Source organism: Pseudophryne corroboree, chromosome 7 (genome assembly GCF_028390025.1).
Source record: "Pseudophryne corroboree isolate aPseCor3 chromosome 7, aPseCor3.hap2, whole genome shotgun sequence".
NCBI classification, from domain to species: Eukaryota; Metazoa; Chordata; class Amphibia; order Anura; family Myobatrachidae; genus Pseudophryne; species Pseudophryne corroboree.
In genome coordinates this window covers 506,571,151-506,589,197 of record NC_086450.1, presented here as the reverse complement: position 1 = coordinate 506,589,197, position 18,047 = coordinate 506,571,151, and the positions used below count along the sequence as shown (strand labels likewise).

The 18,047-nt window shown below is 53.9% G+C and overlaps 1 protein-coding gene across 1 annotated transcript in view; it reads right to left on the bottom strand.

Annotated features, from left to right (window-relative positions):
- Window positions 1–517: 517 nt before the first annotated feature.
- LOC134944448 (uncharacterized) overlaps window positions 518–18,047 on the bottom strand; it is a 252,162-nt gene continuing 234,632 nt past the window's right edge. Inside the window, exon 13 of the mRNA XM_063933023.1 lies at window positions 518–842. Coding sequence (XP_063789093.1) covers window positions 782–842 — 61 coding nt within the window. The 3' untranslated portion in view covers window positions 518–781. The remainder of the gene's footprint in view (window positions 843–18,047) is intronic.

Below are 18,047 nucleotides of genomic sequence, written 5' to 3'. Positions count from 1 at the left end.
GCTCCTGTGCACGGAGGCGGGGCTATAAAGGAGGCGGTGCAGTGCATCCTGGGAACAGTCAAAGTTTAGGGACAGATTCTGAGTCGCATGTCTTTTGCCCCAGCCATGCGTGTGTATTTACATTGGTGCTGCGGCTGATTTTGAGAATAGTGAGAAGCCAACTTGCACCGATGCAAATCCATCTGGTGCATCTTTATTTGTGTCTCCGTGTTAGAGTGGCGCATTGTGTGAGCGCCAGTGCATCTTTAGACTCAGCAATTGTCAGCGATGTGCCCGCATCTGGCTAGTCATCCCCCCCACCCCCCATTACCTCCACTAAACTCCACATTTCCTGTGGTAAATTTACTAACGTAGGAGTTTTTTTTAGAACTGGTGATGTGGCTCATAGCAACCGATCAGATTTATCTAGCTGCTTCTAGAAGATACTAGATAGAATCTGATTGGTTGCTATGGGTAACATCAGCAGTTTTGAAAAAAACTCCCACTTTAGTAAATATAACCCCGTGTTGAAATCCGTTCTGTGTCTCCGTACAGTAACAATTGGGACGCATGCGCTGTGACTCGGATGCACGCGCTGCACTTAAAACAGAACCCAACCAGTCTCATGTTGGCGTAGGGTGCGACTTAATTTGGCACAAATACAGTTGAACCCTGGATGAACCAGTCTCCAATGAATCGCCAGCTATGGGTTCAGTCTCATTTCTTTTTTTAATATTCTTGCTAAGACATGTACTCATCAGACTCCCAATGTGTCTTCATCAGGCTGTTCTGTGACCTCTAATTATGTCCATGTCTCGTCACTCGACTCATCCTCAGAGGTAGATGGGGATGATCCACTATCCCTACAGAAATAACAGACAACCGATTAGTGTAATCTGGGGTGTTATTCTTAAACCTACTGTTGATCTCCAAATAATAAGATGCCATCAGGGTCCCAGAATGCCATTACGTATTGCATCACACAAACCAATTCATATTAATATTTACTTACACTAATATTATTAATTTGCACAAGTTAATGGTGACCTCCAAAGTTACCTCCCAGATGTAATGTGGGTTACAGGTAAAAAAAAAGGTGTGAAAATAGAAAAAAAACCAAAAACATTTACCATAGGAAAATAAGAATATGGGGCCAAATTCAAGGTTGATTGCAAAAGCACAATCTTCCTCTAATGGGCAAAATCATGTGCAGTGCAGGTGGGGCAGATGTAACATGTGCAGAGAGAATTAGATTTGGGTGGGTTATATTGTTTCTGTGCAGGGTAAATACTGGCTGCTTTATTTTTACACTGAAATTTAGGTTTCAGTTTGAACACACCCCACCCAAATCTAACTCTCTCTGCACATGTTACATCTGCGCGCCCCCCCCCCCCCCCTTTCAGTGCACATCGCTTTGCCCATTAGAGGAAGATTTTGCTTTTGCAATCAACCTTGAATTAGGTCCTTGGTGCATGATATTGTATGTGCCCCAGGGCGGGATATATCAAGCAATTGTGATACATCCCGCCACTTACCACATGCATAGCATAGCAGCATACAGTAAGTAATGTCGCAATGCATGCAGATTTGAGATTACATTTGGAAGGGACAACTCTTCCAATAAGAACTTTTTACTATACCACCTGCCCTCTCTGTGACTATACCACCTGCCCTCTCTGTGACTATACCACCTGCCCTCTCTGTGACTATACCACCTGCCCTCTCTGTGACTATACCACCTGCCCTCTCTGTAACTGTGCCACCTGCCCTCTCTGTGACTATACCACCTGCCCTCTCTACCTGCCCTCTCTGTGACTGTACCACCTGCCCTCTCTGTGACTATACCACCTGCCCTCTCTGTGACTGTACCACCTGCCCTCTCTGTGACTGTACCACCTGCCCTCTCTGTGACTATACCACCTGCCCTCTGTGACTGTACCACCTGCCCTCTCTGTGACTATACCACCTGCCCTCTCTGTGACTGTACCACCTGTCCTCTCCTGTGACTATACCACCTGCCCTCTCTGTGACTATACCACCTGCCCTCTCTGTGACTATACCACCTGCCCTCTCTGTGACTATACCACCTGCCCTCTCTGTGACTATACCACCTGCCCTCTCTGTGACTATACCACCTGCCCTCTCTGTGACTATACCACCTGCCCTCTCTGTGACTATATCACCTGCCCTCTCTGTGACTATATCACCTGCCCTCTCTGTGACTATACCACCTGCCCTCTCTGTGATTATATCACCTGCCCTCTCTGTGACTATATCACCTGCCCTCTCTGTGACTATACCACCTGCCCTCTCTGTGACTATACCACCTGCCCTCTCTGTGACTATACCACCTGCCCTCTCTGTGACTACCACCTGCCCTCTCTGTGACTATACCACCTGCCCTCTCTGTGACTATACCACCTGCCCTCTCTGTGACTGTGCCACCTGCCCTCTCTGTGACTATGCCACCTGCCCTCTCTGTGACTATACCACCTGCCCTCTCTGTGACTATACCACCTGCCCTCTCTGTGACTATACCACCTGCCCTCTCTGTGACTATACCACCTGCCCTCTCTGTGACTATATCACCTGCCCTCTCTGTGACTATATCACCTGCCCTCTCTGTGACTATACCACCTGCCCTCTCTGTGACTATACCACCTGCCCTCTCTGTGACTATATCACCTGCCCTCTCTGTGACTATACCACCTGCCCTCTCTGTGACTGTACCACCTGCCCTCTCTGTGACTATACCACCTGCCCTCTCTGTGACTACCACCTGCCCTCTCTGTGACTGTACCACCTGCCCTCTCTGTGTCTGTACCACCTGCCCTCTCTGTGACTATACCACCTGCCCTCTCTGTGACTGTGCCACCTGCCCTCTCTGTGACTGTACCACCTGCCCTCTCTGTGACTGTACCACCTGCCCTCTCTGTGACTATACCACCTGCCCTCTCTGTGACTATACCACCTGCCCTCTCTGTGACTATACCACCTGCCCTCTCTGTGACTATACCACCTGCCCTCTCTGTGACTATACCACCTGCCCTCTCTGTGACTGTACCACCTGCCCTCTCTGTGACTGTACCACCTGCCCTCTCTGTGACTATACCACCTGCCCTCTCTGTGACTGTACCACCTGCCCTCTCTGTGACTGTACCACCTGCCCTCTCTGTGACTGTACCACCTGCCCTCTCTGTGACTATACCACCTGCCCTCTCTGTGACTGTACCACCTGCCCTCTCTGTGACTATACCACCTGCCCTCTCTGTGACTATACCACCTGCCCTCTCTGTGACTATACCACCTGCCCTCTCTGTGACTATACCACCTGCCCTCTCTGTGACTGTGCCACCTGCCCTCTCTGTGACTGTACCACCTGCCCTCTCTGTGACTGTGCCACCTGTCCTCTCTGTGACTGTGCCACCTGCTCTCTCTGTGACTGTACCACCTGCCCTCTCTGTGACTGTACCACCTGCCCTCTCTGTGACTGTGCCACCTGCCCTCTGTGACTGTACCACCTGCCCTCTCTGTGACTATACCACCTGCCCTCTCTGTGACAGTGCCACCTGCCCTCTCTGTGACTGTACCACCTGCCCTCTCTGTGACTGTACCACCTGCCCTCTCTGTGACTATACCACCTGCCCTCTCTGTGACTATACCACCTGCCCTCTCTGTGACTATACCACCTGCTCTCTCTGTGACTATACCACCTGCCCTCTCTGTGACTATACCACCTGCTACCACCTGCCCTCTCTGTGACTATACCACCTGCTCTCTCTGTGACTATACCACCTGCCCTCTGTGTGACTGTACCACCTGCCCTCTCTGTGACTATACCACCTGCCCTCTCTGTGACTATACCACCTGCCCTCTCTGTGACTATACCACCTGCCCTCTCTGTGACTGTACCACCTGCCCTCTCTGTGACTATACCACCTGCCCTCTCTGTGACTGTACCACCTGCTCTCTCTGTGACTACCACCTGCCCTCTCTGTGACTGTACCACCTGCCCTCTCTGTGACTATACCACCTGCTCTCTCTGTGACTGTACCACCTGCCCTCTCTGTGACTATACCACCTGCCCTCTCTGTGACTATACCACCTACTCTCTCTGTGACTGTACCACCTGCCCTCTCTGTGACTATACCACCTGCTCTCTCTGTGACTGTACCACCTGCCCTCTCTGTGACTGTACCACCTACCCTCTCTGTGACTATATCACCTGCTCTCTCTGTGACTATACCACCTGCCCTCTCTGTGACTATATCACCTGCCCTCTCTGTGACTATACCACCTGCTCTCTCTGTGATTATAAAACCTGCCCTCTCTGTGACTGTGCCACCTGCCCTCTCTGTGACTGTGCCACCTGCCCTCTCTGTGACTGTACCGCCTGCCCTCTCTGTGACTATACCACCTGCTCTCTCTGTGACTGTACCGCCTGCCCTCTCTGTGACTATATCACCTGCCCTCTCTGTGATTATACCACCTGCCCTCTCTGTGACTATATCACCTGCCCTCTCTGTGATTATACCACCTGCCCTCTCTGTGACTGTGCCACCTGCCCTCTCTGTGACTGTGCCACCTGCCCTCTCTGTGACTGTACCACCTGCCCTCTCTGTGACTATACCACCTGCCCTCTTTGTGACTGTACCACCTGCCCTCTCTGTGACTGTACCACCTGCCCTCTCTGTGACTGTACCACCTGCCCTCTCTGTGACTATACCACCTGCCCTCTCTGTGACTATACCACCTGCTCTCTCTGTGACTGTACCACCTGCCCTCTCTGTGACTGTACCACCTGCCCTCTCTGTGACTATACCACCTGCCCTCTCTGTGACTGTACCACCTGCCCTCTCTGTGACTGTACCACCTGCCCTCTCTGTGACTATACCACCTGCCCTCTCTGTGACTATACCACCTGCCCTCTCTGTGACTGTACCACCTGCCCTCTCTGTGACTGTACCACCTGCCCTCTCTGTGACTGTACCACCTGCCCTCTCTGTGACTATATCACCTGCCCTCTCTGTGACTATACCACCTGCCCTCTCTGTGACTATATCACCTGCCCTCTCTGTGATTATACCACCTGCCCTCTCTGTGACTATATCACCTGCCCTCTCTGTGACTATACCACCTGCCCTCTCTGTGACTATACCACCTGCCCTCTCTGTGACTATACCACCTGCCCTCTCTGTGACTATACCACCTGCCCTCTCTGTGACTATACCACCTGCCCTCTCTGTGACTATACCACCTGCCCTCTCTGTGACTATACCACCTGCCCTCTCTGTGACTGTGCCACCTGCCCTCTCTGTGACTGTACCACCTGCCCTCTCTGTGACTGTGCCACCTGTCCTCTCTGTGACTGTGCCACCTGCTCTCTCTGTGACTGTACCACCTGCCCTCTCTGTGACTGTACCACCTGCCCTCTCTGTGACTGTGCCACCTGCCCTCTGTGACTGTACCACCTGCCCTCTCTGTGACTATACCACCTGCCCTCTCTGTGACAGTGCCACCTGCCCTCTCTGTGACTATACCACCTGCCCTCTCTGTGACTGTACCACCTGCCCTCTCTGTGACTGTACCACCTGCCCTCTCTGTGACTATACCACCTGCCCTCTCTGTGACTATACCACCTGCCCTCTCTGTGACTATACCACCTGCTCTCTCTGTGACTATACCACCTGCCCTCTCTGTGACTATACCACCTGCTACCACCTGCCCTCTCTGTGACTATACCACCTGCTCTCTCTGTGACTATACCACCTGCCCTCTGTGTGACTGTACCACCTGCCCTCTCTGTGACTATACCACCTGCCCTCTCTGTGACTATACCACCTGCCCTCTCTGTGACTGTACCACCTGCCCTCTCTGTGACTATACCACCTGCCCTCTCTGTGACTGTACCACCTGCTCTCTCTGTGACTACCACCTGCCCTCTCTGTGACTATACCACCTGCCCTCTCTGTGACTATACCACCTGCTCTCTCTGTGACTGTACCACCTGCCCTCTCTGTGACTATACCACCTGCCCTCTCTGTGACTATACCACCTACCCTCTCTGTGACTGTACCACCTGCCCTCTCTGTGACTGTACCACCTGCCCTCTCTGTGACTATACCACCTGCTCTCTCTGTGACTGTACCACCTGCCCTCTCTGTGACTGTACCACCTACCCTCTCTGTGACTATATCACCTGCTCTCTCTGTGACTATACCACCTGCCCTCTCTGTGACTATACCACCTGCCCTCTCTGTGACTATATCACCTGCCCTCTCTGTGACTATACCACCTGCTCTCTCTGTGATTATACCACCTGCCCTCTCTGTGACTGTGCCACCTGCCCTCTCTGTGACTGTGCCACCTGCCCTCTCTGTGACTGTACCGCCTGCCCTCTTTGTGACTATACCACCTGCTCTCTCTGTGACTGTACCGCCTGCCCTCTCTGTGACTATATCACCTGCCCTCTCTGTGATTATACCACCTGCCCTCTCTGTGACTATATCACCTGCCCTCTCTGTGATTATACCACCTGCCCTCTCTGTGACTGTGCCACCTGCCCTCTCTGTGACTGTGCCACCTGCCCTCTCTGTGACTGTACCACCTGCCCTCTCTGTGACTGTACCACCTGCCCTCTCTGTGACTATACCACCTGCCCTCTCTGTGACTGTACCACCTGCCCTCTCTGTGACTGTACCACCTGCCCTCTCTGTGACTGTACCACCTGCCCTCTCTGTGACTATACCACCTGCCCTCTCTGTGACTGTGCCACCTGCCCTCTCTGTGACTGTACCACCTGCTCTCTCTGTGACTATATCACCTGCCCTCTCTGTGACTGTGCCACCTGCCCTCTCTGTGACTATACCACCTGCTCTCTCTGTGACTATACCACCTGCCCTCTCTGTGACTATACCACCTGCCCTCTCTGTGACTATACCACCTGCCCTCTCTGTGACTATATCACCTGCTCTCTCTGTGACTATACCACCTGCTCTCTCTGTGACTGTGCCACCTACCCTCTCTGTGACTATATCACCTGCTCTCTCTGTGACTATACCACCTGCTCTCTCTGTGACTATACCACCTGCCCTCTCTGTGACTATACCACCTGCCCTCTCTGTGACTGTACCACCTGCCCTCTCTGTGACTATACCACCTGCCCTCTCTGTGACTATACCACCTGCCCTCTCTGTGACTGTGCCACCTGCCCTCTCTGTGACTATACCACCTGCCCTCTCTGTGACTATATCACCTGCCCTCTCTGTGACTATATCACCTGCCCTCTCTGTGACTATATCACCTGCCCTCTCTGTGACTATATCACCTGCCCTCTCTGTAACTATACCACCTGCCCTCTCTGTGACTATATCACCTGCCCTCTCTGTGATTATACCACCTGCCCTCTCTGTGACTATATCACCTGCCCTCTCTGTGACTATACCACCTGCCCTCTCTGTGACTATACCACCTGCCCTCTCTGTGACTATACCACCTGCCCTCTCTGTGACTATACCACCTGCCCTCTCTGTGACTATACCACCTGCCCTCTCTGTGACTATACCACCTGCCCTCTCTGTGACTATACCACCTGCCCTCTCTGTGACTGTGCCACCTGCCCTCTCTGTGACTGTACCACCTGCCCTCTCTGTGACTGTGCCACCTGTCCTCTCTGTGACTGTGCCACCTGCTCTCTCTGTGACTGTACCACCTGCCCTCTCTGTGACTGTACCACCTGCCCTCTCTGTGACTGTACCACCTGCCCTCTCTGTGACTGTGCCACCTGCCCTCTGTGACTGTACCACCTGCCCTCTCTGTGACTATACCACCTGCCCTCTCTGTGACAGTGCCACCTGCCCTCTCTGTGACTATACCACCTGCCCTCTCTGTGACTGTACCACCTGCCCTCTCTGTGACTGTACCACCTGCCCTCTCTGTGACTATACCACCTGCCCTCTCTGTGACTATACCACCTGCCCTCTCTGTGACTGTACCACCTGCTCTCTCTGTGACTACCACCTGCCCTCTCTGTGACTGTACCACCTGCCCTCTCTGTGACTATACCACCTGCCCTCTCTGTGACTATACCACCTGCCCTCTCTGTGACTATATCACCTGCTCTCTCTGTGACTATACCACCTGCTCTCTCTGTGACTGTGCCACCTACCCTCTCTGTGACTATATCACCTGCTCTCTCTGTGACTATACCACCTGCTCTCTCTGTGACTATACCACCTGCCCTCTCTGTGACTATACCACCTGCCCTCTCTGTGACTGTACCACCTGCCCTCTCTGTGACTATACCACCTGCCCTCTCTGTGACTATACCACCTGCCCTCTCTGTGACTGTGCCACCTGCCCTCTCTGTGACTATACCACCTGCCCTCTCTGTGACTATATCACCTGCCCTCTCTGTGACTATATCACCTGCCCTCTCTGTGACTATATCACCTGCCCTCTCTGTGACTATATCACCTGCCCTCTCTGTAACTATACCACCTGCCCTCTCTGTGACTATATCACCTGCCCTCTCTGTGACTATACCACCTGCCCTCTCTGTGACTATATCACCTGCCCTCTCTGTAACTATACCACCTGCCCTCTCTGTGACTATATCACCTGCCCTCTCTGTGACTATATCACCTGCACTCTCTGTGACTATATCACCTGCCCTCTCTGTGACTATATCACCTTCCCTCTCTGTAACTATACCACCTGCCCTCTCTGTGACTATATCACCTGCCCTCTCTGTGACTATACCACCTGCCCTCTCTGTGACTATATCACCTGCCCTCTCTGTGACTATATCACCTGCCCTCTCTGTAACTATACCACCTGCCCTCTCTGTGACTATATCACCTGCTCTCTCTGTGACTATACCATCTGCCCTCTCTGTGACTATACCACCTGCCCTCTCTGTGACTGTGCCACCTACCCTCTCTGTGACTATATCACCTGCCCTCTCTGTGACTGTACCACCTGCCCTCTCTGTGACTATACCACCTGCCCTCTCTGTGACTATGCCACCTGCCCTCTCTGTGACTGTACCACCTGCCCTCTCTATGACTGTACCACCTGCCCTCTCTGTGACTATAACACCTGCCCTCTCTGTGACTATATCACCTGCCCTCTCTGTGACTGTGCCACCTGCCCTCTCTGTGACTATACCACCTGCCCTCTCTGTGACTGTACCACCTGCCCTCTCTGTGACTATATTACCTGCCCTCTCTGTGACTATGCCACCTGCCCTCTCTGTGACTGTACCACCTGCCCTCTCTGTGACTGTACCACCTGCCCTCTCTGTGACTATACCACCTGCCCTCTCTGTGACTGTGCCACCTGCCCTCTCTGTGACTGTGCAACCTGCTCTCTCTGTGACTATATCACCTGCCCTCTCTGTGACTGTACCACCTGTCCTCTCTGTGACTATACCACCTGCCCTCTCTGTGACTATGCCACCTGCCCTCTCTGTGACTATGCCACCTGTCCTCTCTGTGACTATACCACCTGCCCTCTCTGTGACTATACCACCTGCCCTCTCTGTGACTATACCACCTGTCCTCTCTGTGACTATACCACCTGCCCTCTCTGTGACTATATCACCTGCCCTCTCTGTGACTGTACCACCTGCCCTCTCTGTGACTATACCACCTGCTCTCTCTGTGACTATACCACCTGCCCTCTCTGTGACTATATCACCTGCCCTCTCTGTGACTATGCCACCTGCCCTCTCTGTGACTGTACCACCTGCCCTCTCTGTGACTGTACCACCTGCCCTCTCTGTGACTATACCACCTGCCCTCTCTGTGACTGTGCCACCTGCCCTCTCTGTGACTGTGCCACCTGCTCTCTCTGTGACTATATCACCTGCCCTCTCTGTGACTATACCACCAGCCCTCTCTGTGACTATACCACCTGCCCTCTCTGTGACTATACCACCTGTCCTCTCTGTGACTATACCACCTGCCCTCTCTGTGACTATGCCACCTGCCCTCTCTGTGACTATACCACCTGCCCTCTCTGTGACTATACCACCTGCCCTCTCTGTGACTGTACCACCTGCCCTCTCTGTGACTGTACCACCTGCCCTCTCTGTGACTGTACCACCTGCCCTCTCTGTGACTATACCACCTGCCCTCTCTGTGACTGTGCCACCTGCCCTCTCTGTGACTGTGCCACCTGCTCTCTCTGTGACTATATCACCTGCCCTCTCTGTGACTATACCACCTGCCCTCTCTGTGACTATACCACCTGCCCTCTCTGTGACTATACCACCTGTCCTCTCTGTGACTATACCACCTGCCCTCTCTGTGACTATGCCACCTGCCCTCTCTGTGACTATACCACCTGTCCTCTCTGTGACTATACCACCTGTCCTCTCTTTGACTATACCACCTGCCCTCTCTGTGACTGTACCACCTGCCCTCTCTGTGACTATATCACCTGCCCTCTCTGTGACTATGCCACCTGCCCTCTCTGTGACTGTACCACCTGCCCTCTCTGTGACTATGCCACCTGCCCTCTCTGTGACTATACCACCTGTCCTCTCTGTGACTATACCACCTGCCCTCTCTGTGACTGTGCCACCTGCCCTCTCTGTGACTGTGCCACCTGCCCTCTCTGTGACTATGCCACCTGCCCTCTCTGTGACTGTGCCACCTGCCCTCTCTGTGACTATACGACCTGCTCTCTCTGTGACTGTGCCACCTGCTCTCTCTGTGACTATATCACCTGCTCTCTCTGTGACTGTACCACCTGCCCTCTCTGTGACTATATCACCTGCCCTCTCTGTGACTATACCACCTGCCCTCTCTGTGACTATACCACCTGCCCTCTCTGTGACTATACCACCTGCCCTCTCTGTGACTATACCACCTGCCCTCTCTGTGACTATACCACCTGCCCTCTCTGTGACTATACCACCTGCCCTCTCTGTGACTATACCACCTGCCCTCTCTGTGACTGTACCACCTGCCCTCTCTGTGACTGTACCACCTGCCCTCTCTGTGACTGTACCACCTGCCCTCTCTGTGACTGTACCACCTGCCCTCTCTGTGACTGTACCACCTGCCCTCTCTGTGACTGTACCATCTGCCCTCTCTGTGACTATACCACCTGCCCTCTCTGTGACTGTACCACCTGCCCTCTCTGTGACTATACCACCTGCCCTCTCTGTGACTGTACCACCTGCCCTCTCTGTGACTATATCACCTGCTCTCTCTGTGACTGTACCACCTGCCCTCTCTGTGACTGTGCCACCTGCCCTCTCTGTGACTATATCACTTGCCCTCTCTGTGACTATACCACCTGCCCTCTCTGTGACTATACCACCTGCCCTCTCTGTGACTATACCACCTGCCCTCTCTGTGACTGTACCACCTGCCCTCTCTGTGACTGTACCACCTGCCCTCTCTGTGACTATACCACCTGCCCTCTCTGTGACTGTGCCACCTGCCCTCTCTGTGACTGTGCCACCTGCTCTCTCTGTGACTATATCACCTGCCCTCTCTGTGACTATACCACCTGCCCTCTCTGTGACTATACCACCTGCCCTCTCTGTGACTATACCACCTGCCCTCTCTGTGACTATACCACCTGTCCTCTCTGTGACTATACCACCTGCCCTCTCTGTGACTATGCCACCTGCCCTCTCTGTGACTATACCACCTGTCCTCTCTGTGACTATACCACCTGTCCTCTCTGTGACTATACCACCTGCCCTCTCTGTGACTGTACCACCTGCCCTCTCTGTGACTATATCACCTGCCCTCTCTGTGACTATGCCACCTGTCCTCTCTGTGACTGTACCACCTGCCCTCTCTGTGACTATGCCACCTGCCCTCTCTGTGACTATACCACCTGTCCTCTCTGTGACTATACCACCTGCCCTCTCTGTGACTATGCCACCTGCCCTCTCTGTGACTATACCACCTGTCCTCTCTGTGACTATACCACCTGCCCTCTCTGTGACTGTGCCACCTGCCCTCTCTGTGACTGTGCCACCTGCTCTCTCTGTGACTGTGCCACCTGCCCTTTCTGTGACTATGCCACCTGCCCTCTCTGTGACTGTGCCACCTGCCCTCTCTGTGACTATACGACCTGCTCTCTCTGTGACTGTGCCACCTGCTCTCTCTGTGACTATATCACCTGCTCTCTCTGTGACTGTACCACCTGCCCTCTCTGTGACTATATCACCTGCCCTCTCTGTGACTGTACCACCTGCCCTCTCTGTGACTGTACCACCTGCCCTCTCTGTGACTGTACCAACTGCCCTCTCTGTGACTGTACCACCTGCCCTCTCTGTGACTGTACCACCTGCCCTCTCTGTGACTGTACCACCTGCCCTCTCTGTGACTGTACCACCTGCCCTCTCTGTGACTGTACCATCTGCCCTCTCTGTGACTATACCACCTGCCCTCTCTGTGACTGTACCACCTGCCCTCTCTGTGACTATACCACCTGCCCTCTCTGTGACTGTACCACCTGCCCTCTCTGTGACTATATCACCTGCTCTCTCTGTGACTGTACCACCTGCCCTCTCTGTGACTGTGCCACCTGCCCTCTCTGTGACTATATCACTTGCCCTCTCTGTGACTATACCACCTGCCCTCTCTGTGACTATACCACCTGTCCTCTCTGTGACTATACCACCTGTCCTCTCTGTGACTATACCACCTGCCCTCTCTGTGACTGTACCACCTGCCCTCTCTGTGACTATATCACCTGCCCTCTCTGTGACTATGCCACCTGCCCTCTCTGTGACTGTACCACCTGCCCTCTCTGTGACTATGCCACCTGCCCTCTCTGTGACTATACCACCTGTCCTCTCTGTGACTATACCACCTGCCCTCTCTGTGACTATGCCACCTGCCCTCTCTGTGACTATACCACCTGTCCTCTCTGTGACTATACCACCTGCCCTCTCTGTGACTGTGCCACCTGCCCTCTCTGTGACTGTGCCACCTGCTCTCTCTGTGACTGTGCCACCTGCCCTCTCTGTGACTATGCCACCTGCCCTCTCTGTGACTGTGCCACCTGCCCTCTCTGTGACTATACGACCTGCTCTCTCTGTGACTGTGCCACCTGCTCTCTCTGTGACTATATCACCTGCTCTCTCTGTGACTGTACCACCTGCCCTCTCTGTGACTATATCACCTGCCCTCTCTGTGACTATACCACCTGCCCTCTCTGTGACTATACCACCTGCCCTCTCTGTGACTATACCACCTGCCCTCTCTGTGACTATACCACCTGCCCTCTCTGTGACTATACCACCTGCCCTCTCTGTGACTATACCACCTGCCCTCTCTGTGACTATACCACCTGCCCTCTCTGTGACTGTACCACCTGCCCTCTCTGTGACTGTACCACCTGCCCTCTCTGTGACTGTACCACCTACCCTCTCTGTGACTGTACCACCTGCCCTCTCTGTGACTGTACCATCTGCCCTCTCTGTGACTATACCACCTGCCCTCTCTGTGACTGTACCACCTGCCCTCTCTGTGACTATACCACCTGCCCTCTCTGTGACTGTACCACCTGCCCTCTCTGTGACTATATCACCTGCTCTCTCTGTGACTGTACCACCTGCCCTCTCTGTGACTGTGCCACCTGCCCTCTCTGTGACTATATCACTTGCCCTCTCTGTGACTATACCACCTGCCCTCTCTGTGACTATACCACCTGTCCTCTCTGTGACTATACCACCTGTCCTCTCTGTGACTATACCACCTGCCCTCTCTGTGACTATACCACCTGCCCTCTCTGTGACTATACCACCTGTCCTCTCTGTGACTATACCACCTGCCCTCTCTGTGACTGTACCACCTGCCCTCTCTGTGACTATACCACCTGCCCTCTCTGTGACTATACCACCTGCCCTCTCTGTGACTATACCACCTGCTCTCTCTGTGACTATACCACCTGCCCTCTCTGTGACTATACCACCTGCTACCACCTGCCCTCTCTGTGACTATACCACCTGCTCTGTCTGTGACTATACCACCTGCCTTCTGTGTGACTGTACCACCTGCCCTCTCTGTGACTATACCACCTGCCCTCTCTGTGACTATACCACCTGCCCTCTCTGTGACTGTACCACCTGCCCTCTCTGTGACTGTACCACCTGCCCTCTCTGTGACTGTACCACCTACCCTCTCTGTGACTATATCACCTGCTCTCTCTGTGACTATACCACCTGCCCTCTCTGTGACTATATCACCTGCCCTCTCTGTGACTATACCACCTGCTCTCTCTGTGATTATAAAACCTGCCCTCTCTGTGACTGTGCCACCTGCCCTCTCTGTGACTGTGCCACCTGCCCTCTCTGTGACTGTACCGCCTGCCCTCTCTGTGACTATACCACCTGCTCTCTCTGTGACTGTACCGCCTGCCCTCTCTGTGACTATATCACCTGCCCTCTCTGTGATTATACCACCTGCCCTCTCTGTGACTATATCACCTGCCCTCTCTGTGATTATACCACCTGCCCTCTCTGTGACTGTGCCACCTGCCCTCTCTGTGACTGTGCCACCTGCCCTCTCTGTGACTGTACCACCTGCCCTCTCTGTGACTATACCACCTGCCCTCTTTGTGACTGTACCACCTGCCCTCTCTGTGACTGTACCACCTGCCCTCTCTGTGACTGTACCACCTGCCCTCTCTGTGACTATACCACCTGCCCTCTCTGTGACTATACCACCTGCTCTCTCTGTGACTGTACCACCTGCCCTCTCTGTGACTGTACCACCTGCCCTCTCTGTGACTATACCACCTGCCCTCTCTGTGACTGTACCACCTGCCCTCTCTGTGACTATACCACCTGCCCTCTCTGTGACTATACCACCTGCCCTCTCTGTGACTGTACCACCTGCCCTCTCTGTGACTGTACCACCTGCCCTCTCTGTGACTGTACCACCTGCCCTCTCTGTGACTATATCACCTGCCCTCTCTGTGACTATACCACCTGCCCTCTCTGTGACTATATCACCTGCCCTCTCTGTGATTATACCACCTGCCCTCTCTGTGACTATATCACCTGCCCTCTCTGTGACTATACCACCTGCCCTCTCTGTGACTATACCACCTGCCCTCTCTGTGACTATACCACCTGCCCTCTCTGTGACTATACCACCTGCCCTCTCTGTGACTATACCACCTGCCCTCTCTGTGACTATACCACCTGCCCTCTCTGTGACTATACCACCTGCCCTCTCTGTGACTGTGCCACCTGCCCTCTCTGTGACTGTACCACCTGCCCTCTCTGTGACTGTGCCACCTGTCCTCTCTGTGACTGTGCCACCTGCTCTCTCTGTGACTGTACCACCTGCCCTCTCTGTGACTGTACCACCTGCCCTCTCTGTGACTGTGCCACCTGCCCTCTGTGACTGTACCACCTGCCCTCTCTGTGACTATACCACCTGCCCTCTCTGTGACAGTGCCACCTGCCCTCTCTGTGACTATACCACCTGCCCTCTCTGTGACTGTACCACCTGCCCTCTCTGTGACTGTACCACCTGCCCTCTCTGTGACTATACCACCTGCCCTCTCTGTGACTATACCACCTGCCCTCTCTGTGACTATACCACCTGCTCTCTCTGTGACTATACCACCTGCCCTCTCTGTGACTATACCACCTGCTACCACCTGCCCTCTCTGTGACTATACCACCTGCTCTCTCTGTGACTATACCACCTGCCCTCTGTGTGACTGTACCACCTGCCCTCTCTGTGACTATACCACCTGCCCTCTCTGTGACTATACCACCTGCCCTCTCTGTGACTGTACCACCTGCCCTCTCTGTGACTATACCACCTGCCCTCTCTGTGACTGTACCACCTGCTCTCTCTGTGACTACCACCTGCCCTCTCTGTGACTATACCACCTGCCCTCTCTGTGACTATACCACCTGCTCTCTCTGTGACTGTACCACCTGCCCTCTCTGTGACTATACCACCTGCCCTCTCTGTGACTATACCACCTACCCTCTCTGTGACTGTACCACCTGCCCTCTCTGTGACTGTACCACCTGCCCTCTCTGTGACTATACCACCTGCTCTCTCTGTGACTGTACCACCTGCCCTCTCTGTGACTGTACCACCTACCCTCTCTGTGACTATATCACCTGCTCTCTCTGTGACTATACCACCTGCCCTCTCTGTGACTATACCACCTGCCCTCTCTGTGACTATATCACCTGCCCTCTCTGTGACTATACCACCTGCTCTCTCTGTGATTATACCACCTGCCCTCTCTGTGACTGTGCCACCTGCCCTCTCTGTGACTGTGCCACCTGCCCTCTCTGTGACTGTACCGCCTGCCCTCTCTGTGACTATACCACCTGCTCTCTCTGTGACTGTACCGCCTGCCCTCTCTGTGACTATATCACCTGCCCTCTCTGTGATTATACCACCTGCCCTCTCTGTGACTATATCACCTGCCCTCTCTGTGATTATACCACCTGCCCTCTCTGTGACTGTGCCACCTGCCCTCTCTGTGACTGTGCCACCTGCCCTCTCTGTGACTGTACCACCTGCCCTCTCTGTGACTGTACCACCTGCCCTCTCTGTGACTATACCACCTGCCCTCTCTGTGACTGTACCACCTGCCCTCTCTGTGACTGTACCACCTGCCCTCTCTGTGACTGTACCACCTGCCCTCTCTGTGACTATACCACCTGCCCTCTCTGTGACTGTGCCACCTGCCCTCTCTGTGACTGTACCACCTGCTCTCTCTGTGACTATATCACCTGCCCTCTCTGTGACTGTGCCACCTGCCCTCTCTGTGACTATACCACCTGCTCTCTCTGTGACTATACCACCTGCCCTCTCTGTGACTATACCACCTGCCCTCTCTGTGACTATACCACCTGCCCTCTCTGTGACTATATCACCTGCTCTCTCTGTGACTATACCACCTGCTCTCTCTGTGACTGTGCCACCTACCCTCTCTGTGACTATATCACCTGCTCTCTCTGTGACTATACCACCTGCTCTCTCTGTGACTATACCACCTGCCCTCTCTGTGACTATACCACCTGCCCTCTCTGTGACTGTACCACCTGCCCTCTCTGTGACTATACCACCTGCCCTCTCTGTGACTATACCACCTGCCCTCTCTGTGACTGTGCCACCTGCCCTCTCTGTGACTATACCACCTGCCCTCTCTGTGACTATATCACCTGCCCTCTCTGTGACTATATCACCTGCCCTCTCTGTGACTATATCACCTGCCCTCTCTGTGACTATATCACCTGCCCTCTCTGTAACTATACCACCTGCCCTCTCTGTGACTATATCACCTGCCCTCTCTGTGATTATACCACCTGCCCTCTCTGTGACTATATCACCTGCCCTCTCTGTGACTATACCACCTGCCCTCTCTGTGACTATACCACCTGCCCTCTCTGTGACTATACCACCTGCCCTCTCTGTGACTATACCACCTGCCCTCTCTGTGACTATACCACCTGCCCTCTCTGTGACTATACCACCTGCCCTCTCTGTGACTATACCACCTGCCCTCTCTGTGACTGTGCCACCTGCCCTCTCTGTGACTGTACCACCTGCCCTCTCTGTGACTGTGCCACCTGTCCTCTCTGTGACTGTGCCACCTGCTCTCTCTGTGACTGTACCACCTGCCCTCTCTGTGACTGTACCACCTGCCCTCTCTGTGACTGTGCCACCTGCCCTCTGTGACTGTACCACCTGCCCTCTCTGTGACTATACCACCTGCCCTCTCTGTGACAGTGCCACCTGCCCTCTCTGTGACTATACCACCTGCCCTCTCTGTGACTGTACCACCTGCCCTCTCTGTGACTGTACCACCTGCCCTCTCTGTGACTATACCACCTGCCCTCTCTGTGACTATACCACCTGCCCTCTCTGTGACTGTACCACCTGCTCTCTCTGTGACTACCACCTGCCCTCTCTGTGACTGTACCACCTGCCCTCTCTGTGACTATACCACCTGCCCTCTCTGTGACTATACCACCTGCCCTCTCTGTGACTATATCACCTGCTCTCTCTGTGACTATACCACCTGCTCTCTCTGTGACTGTGCCACCTACC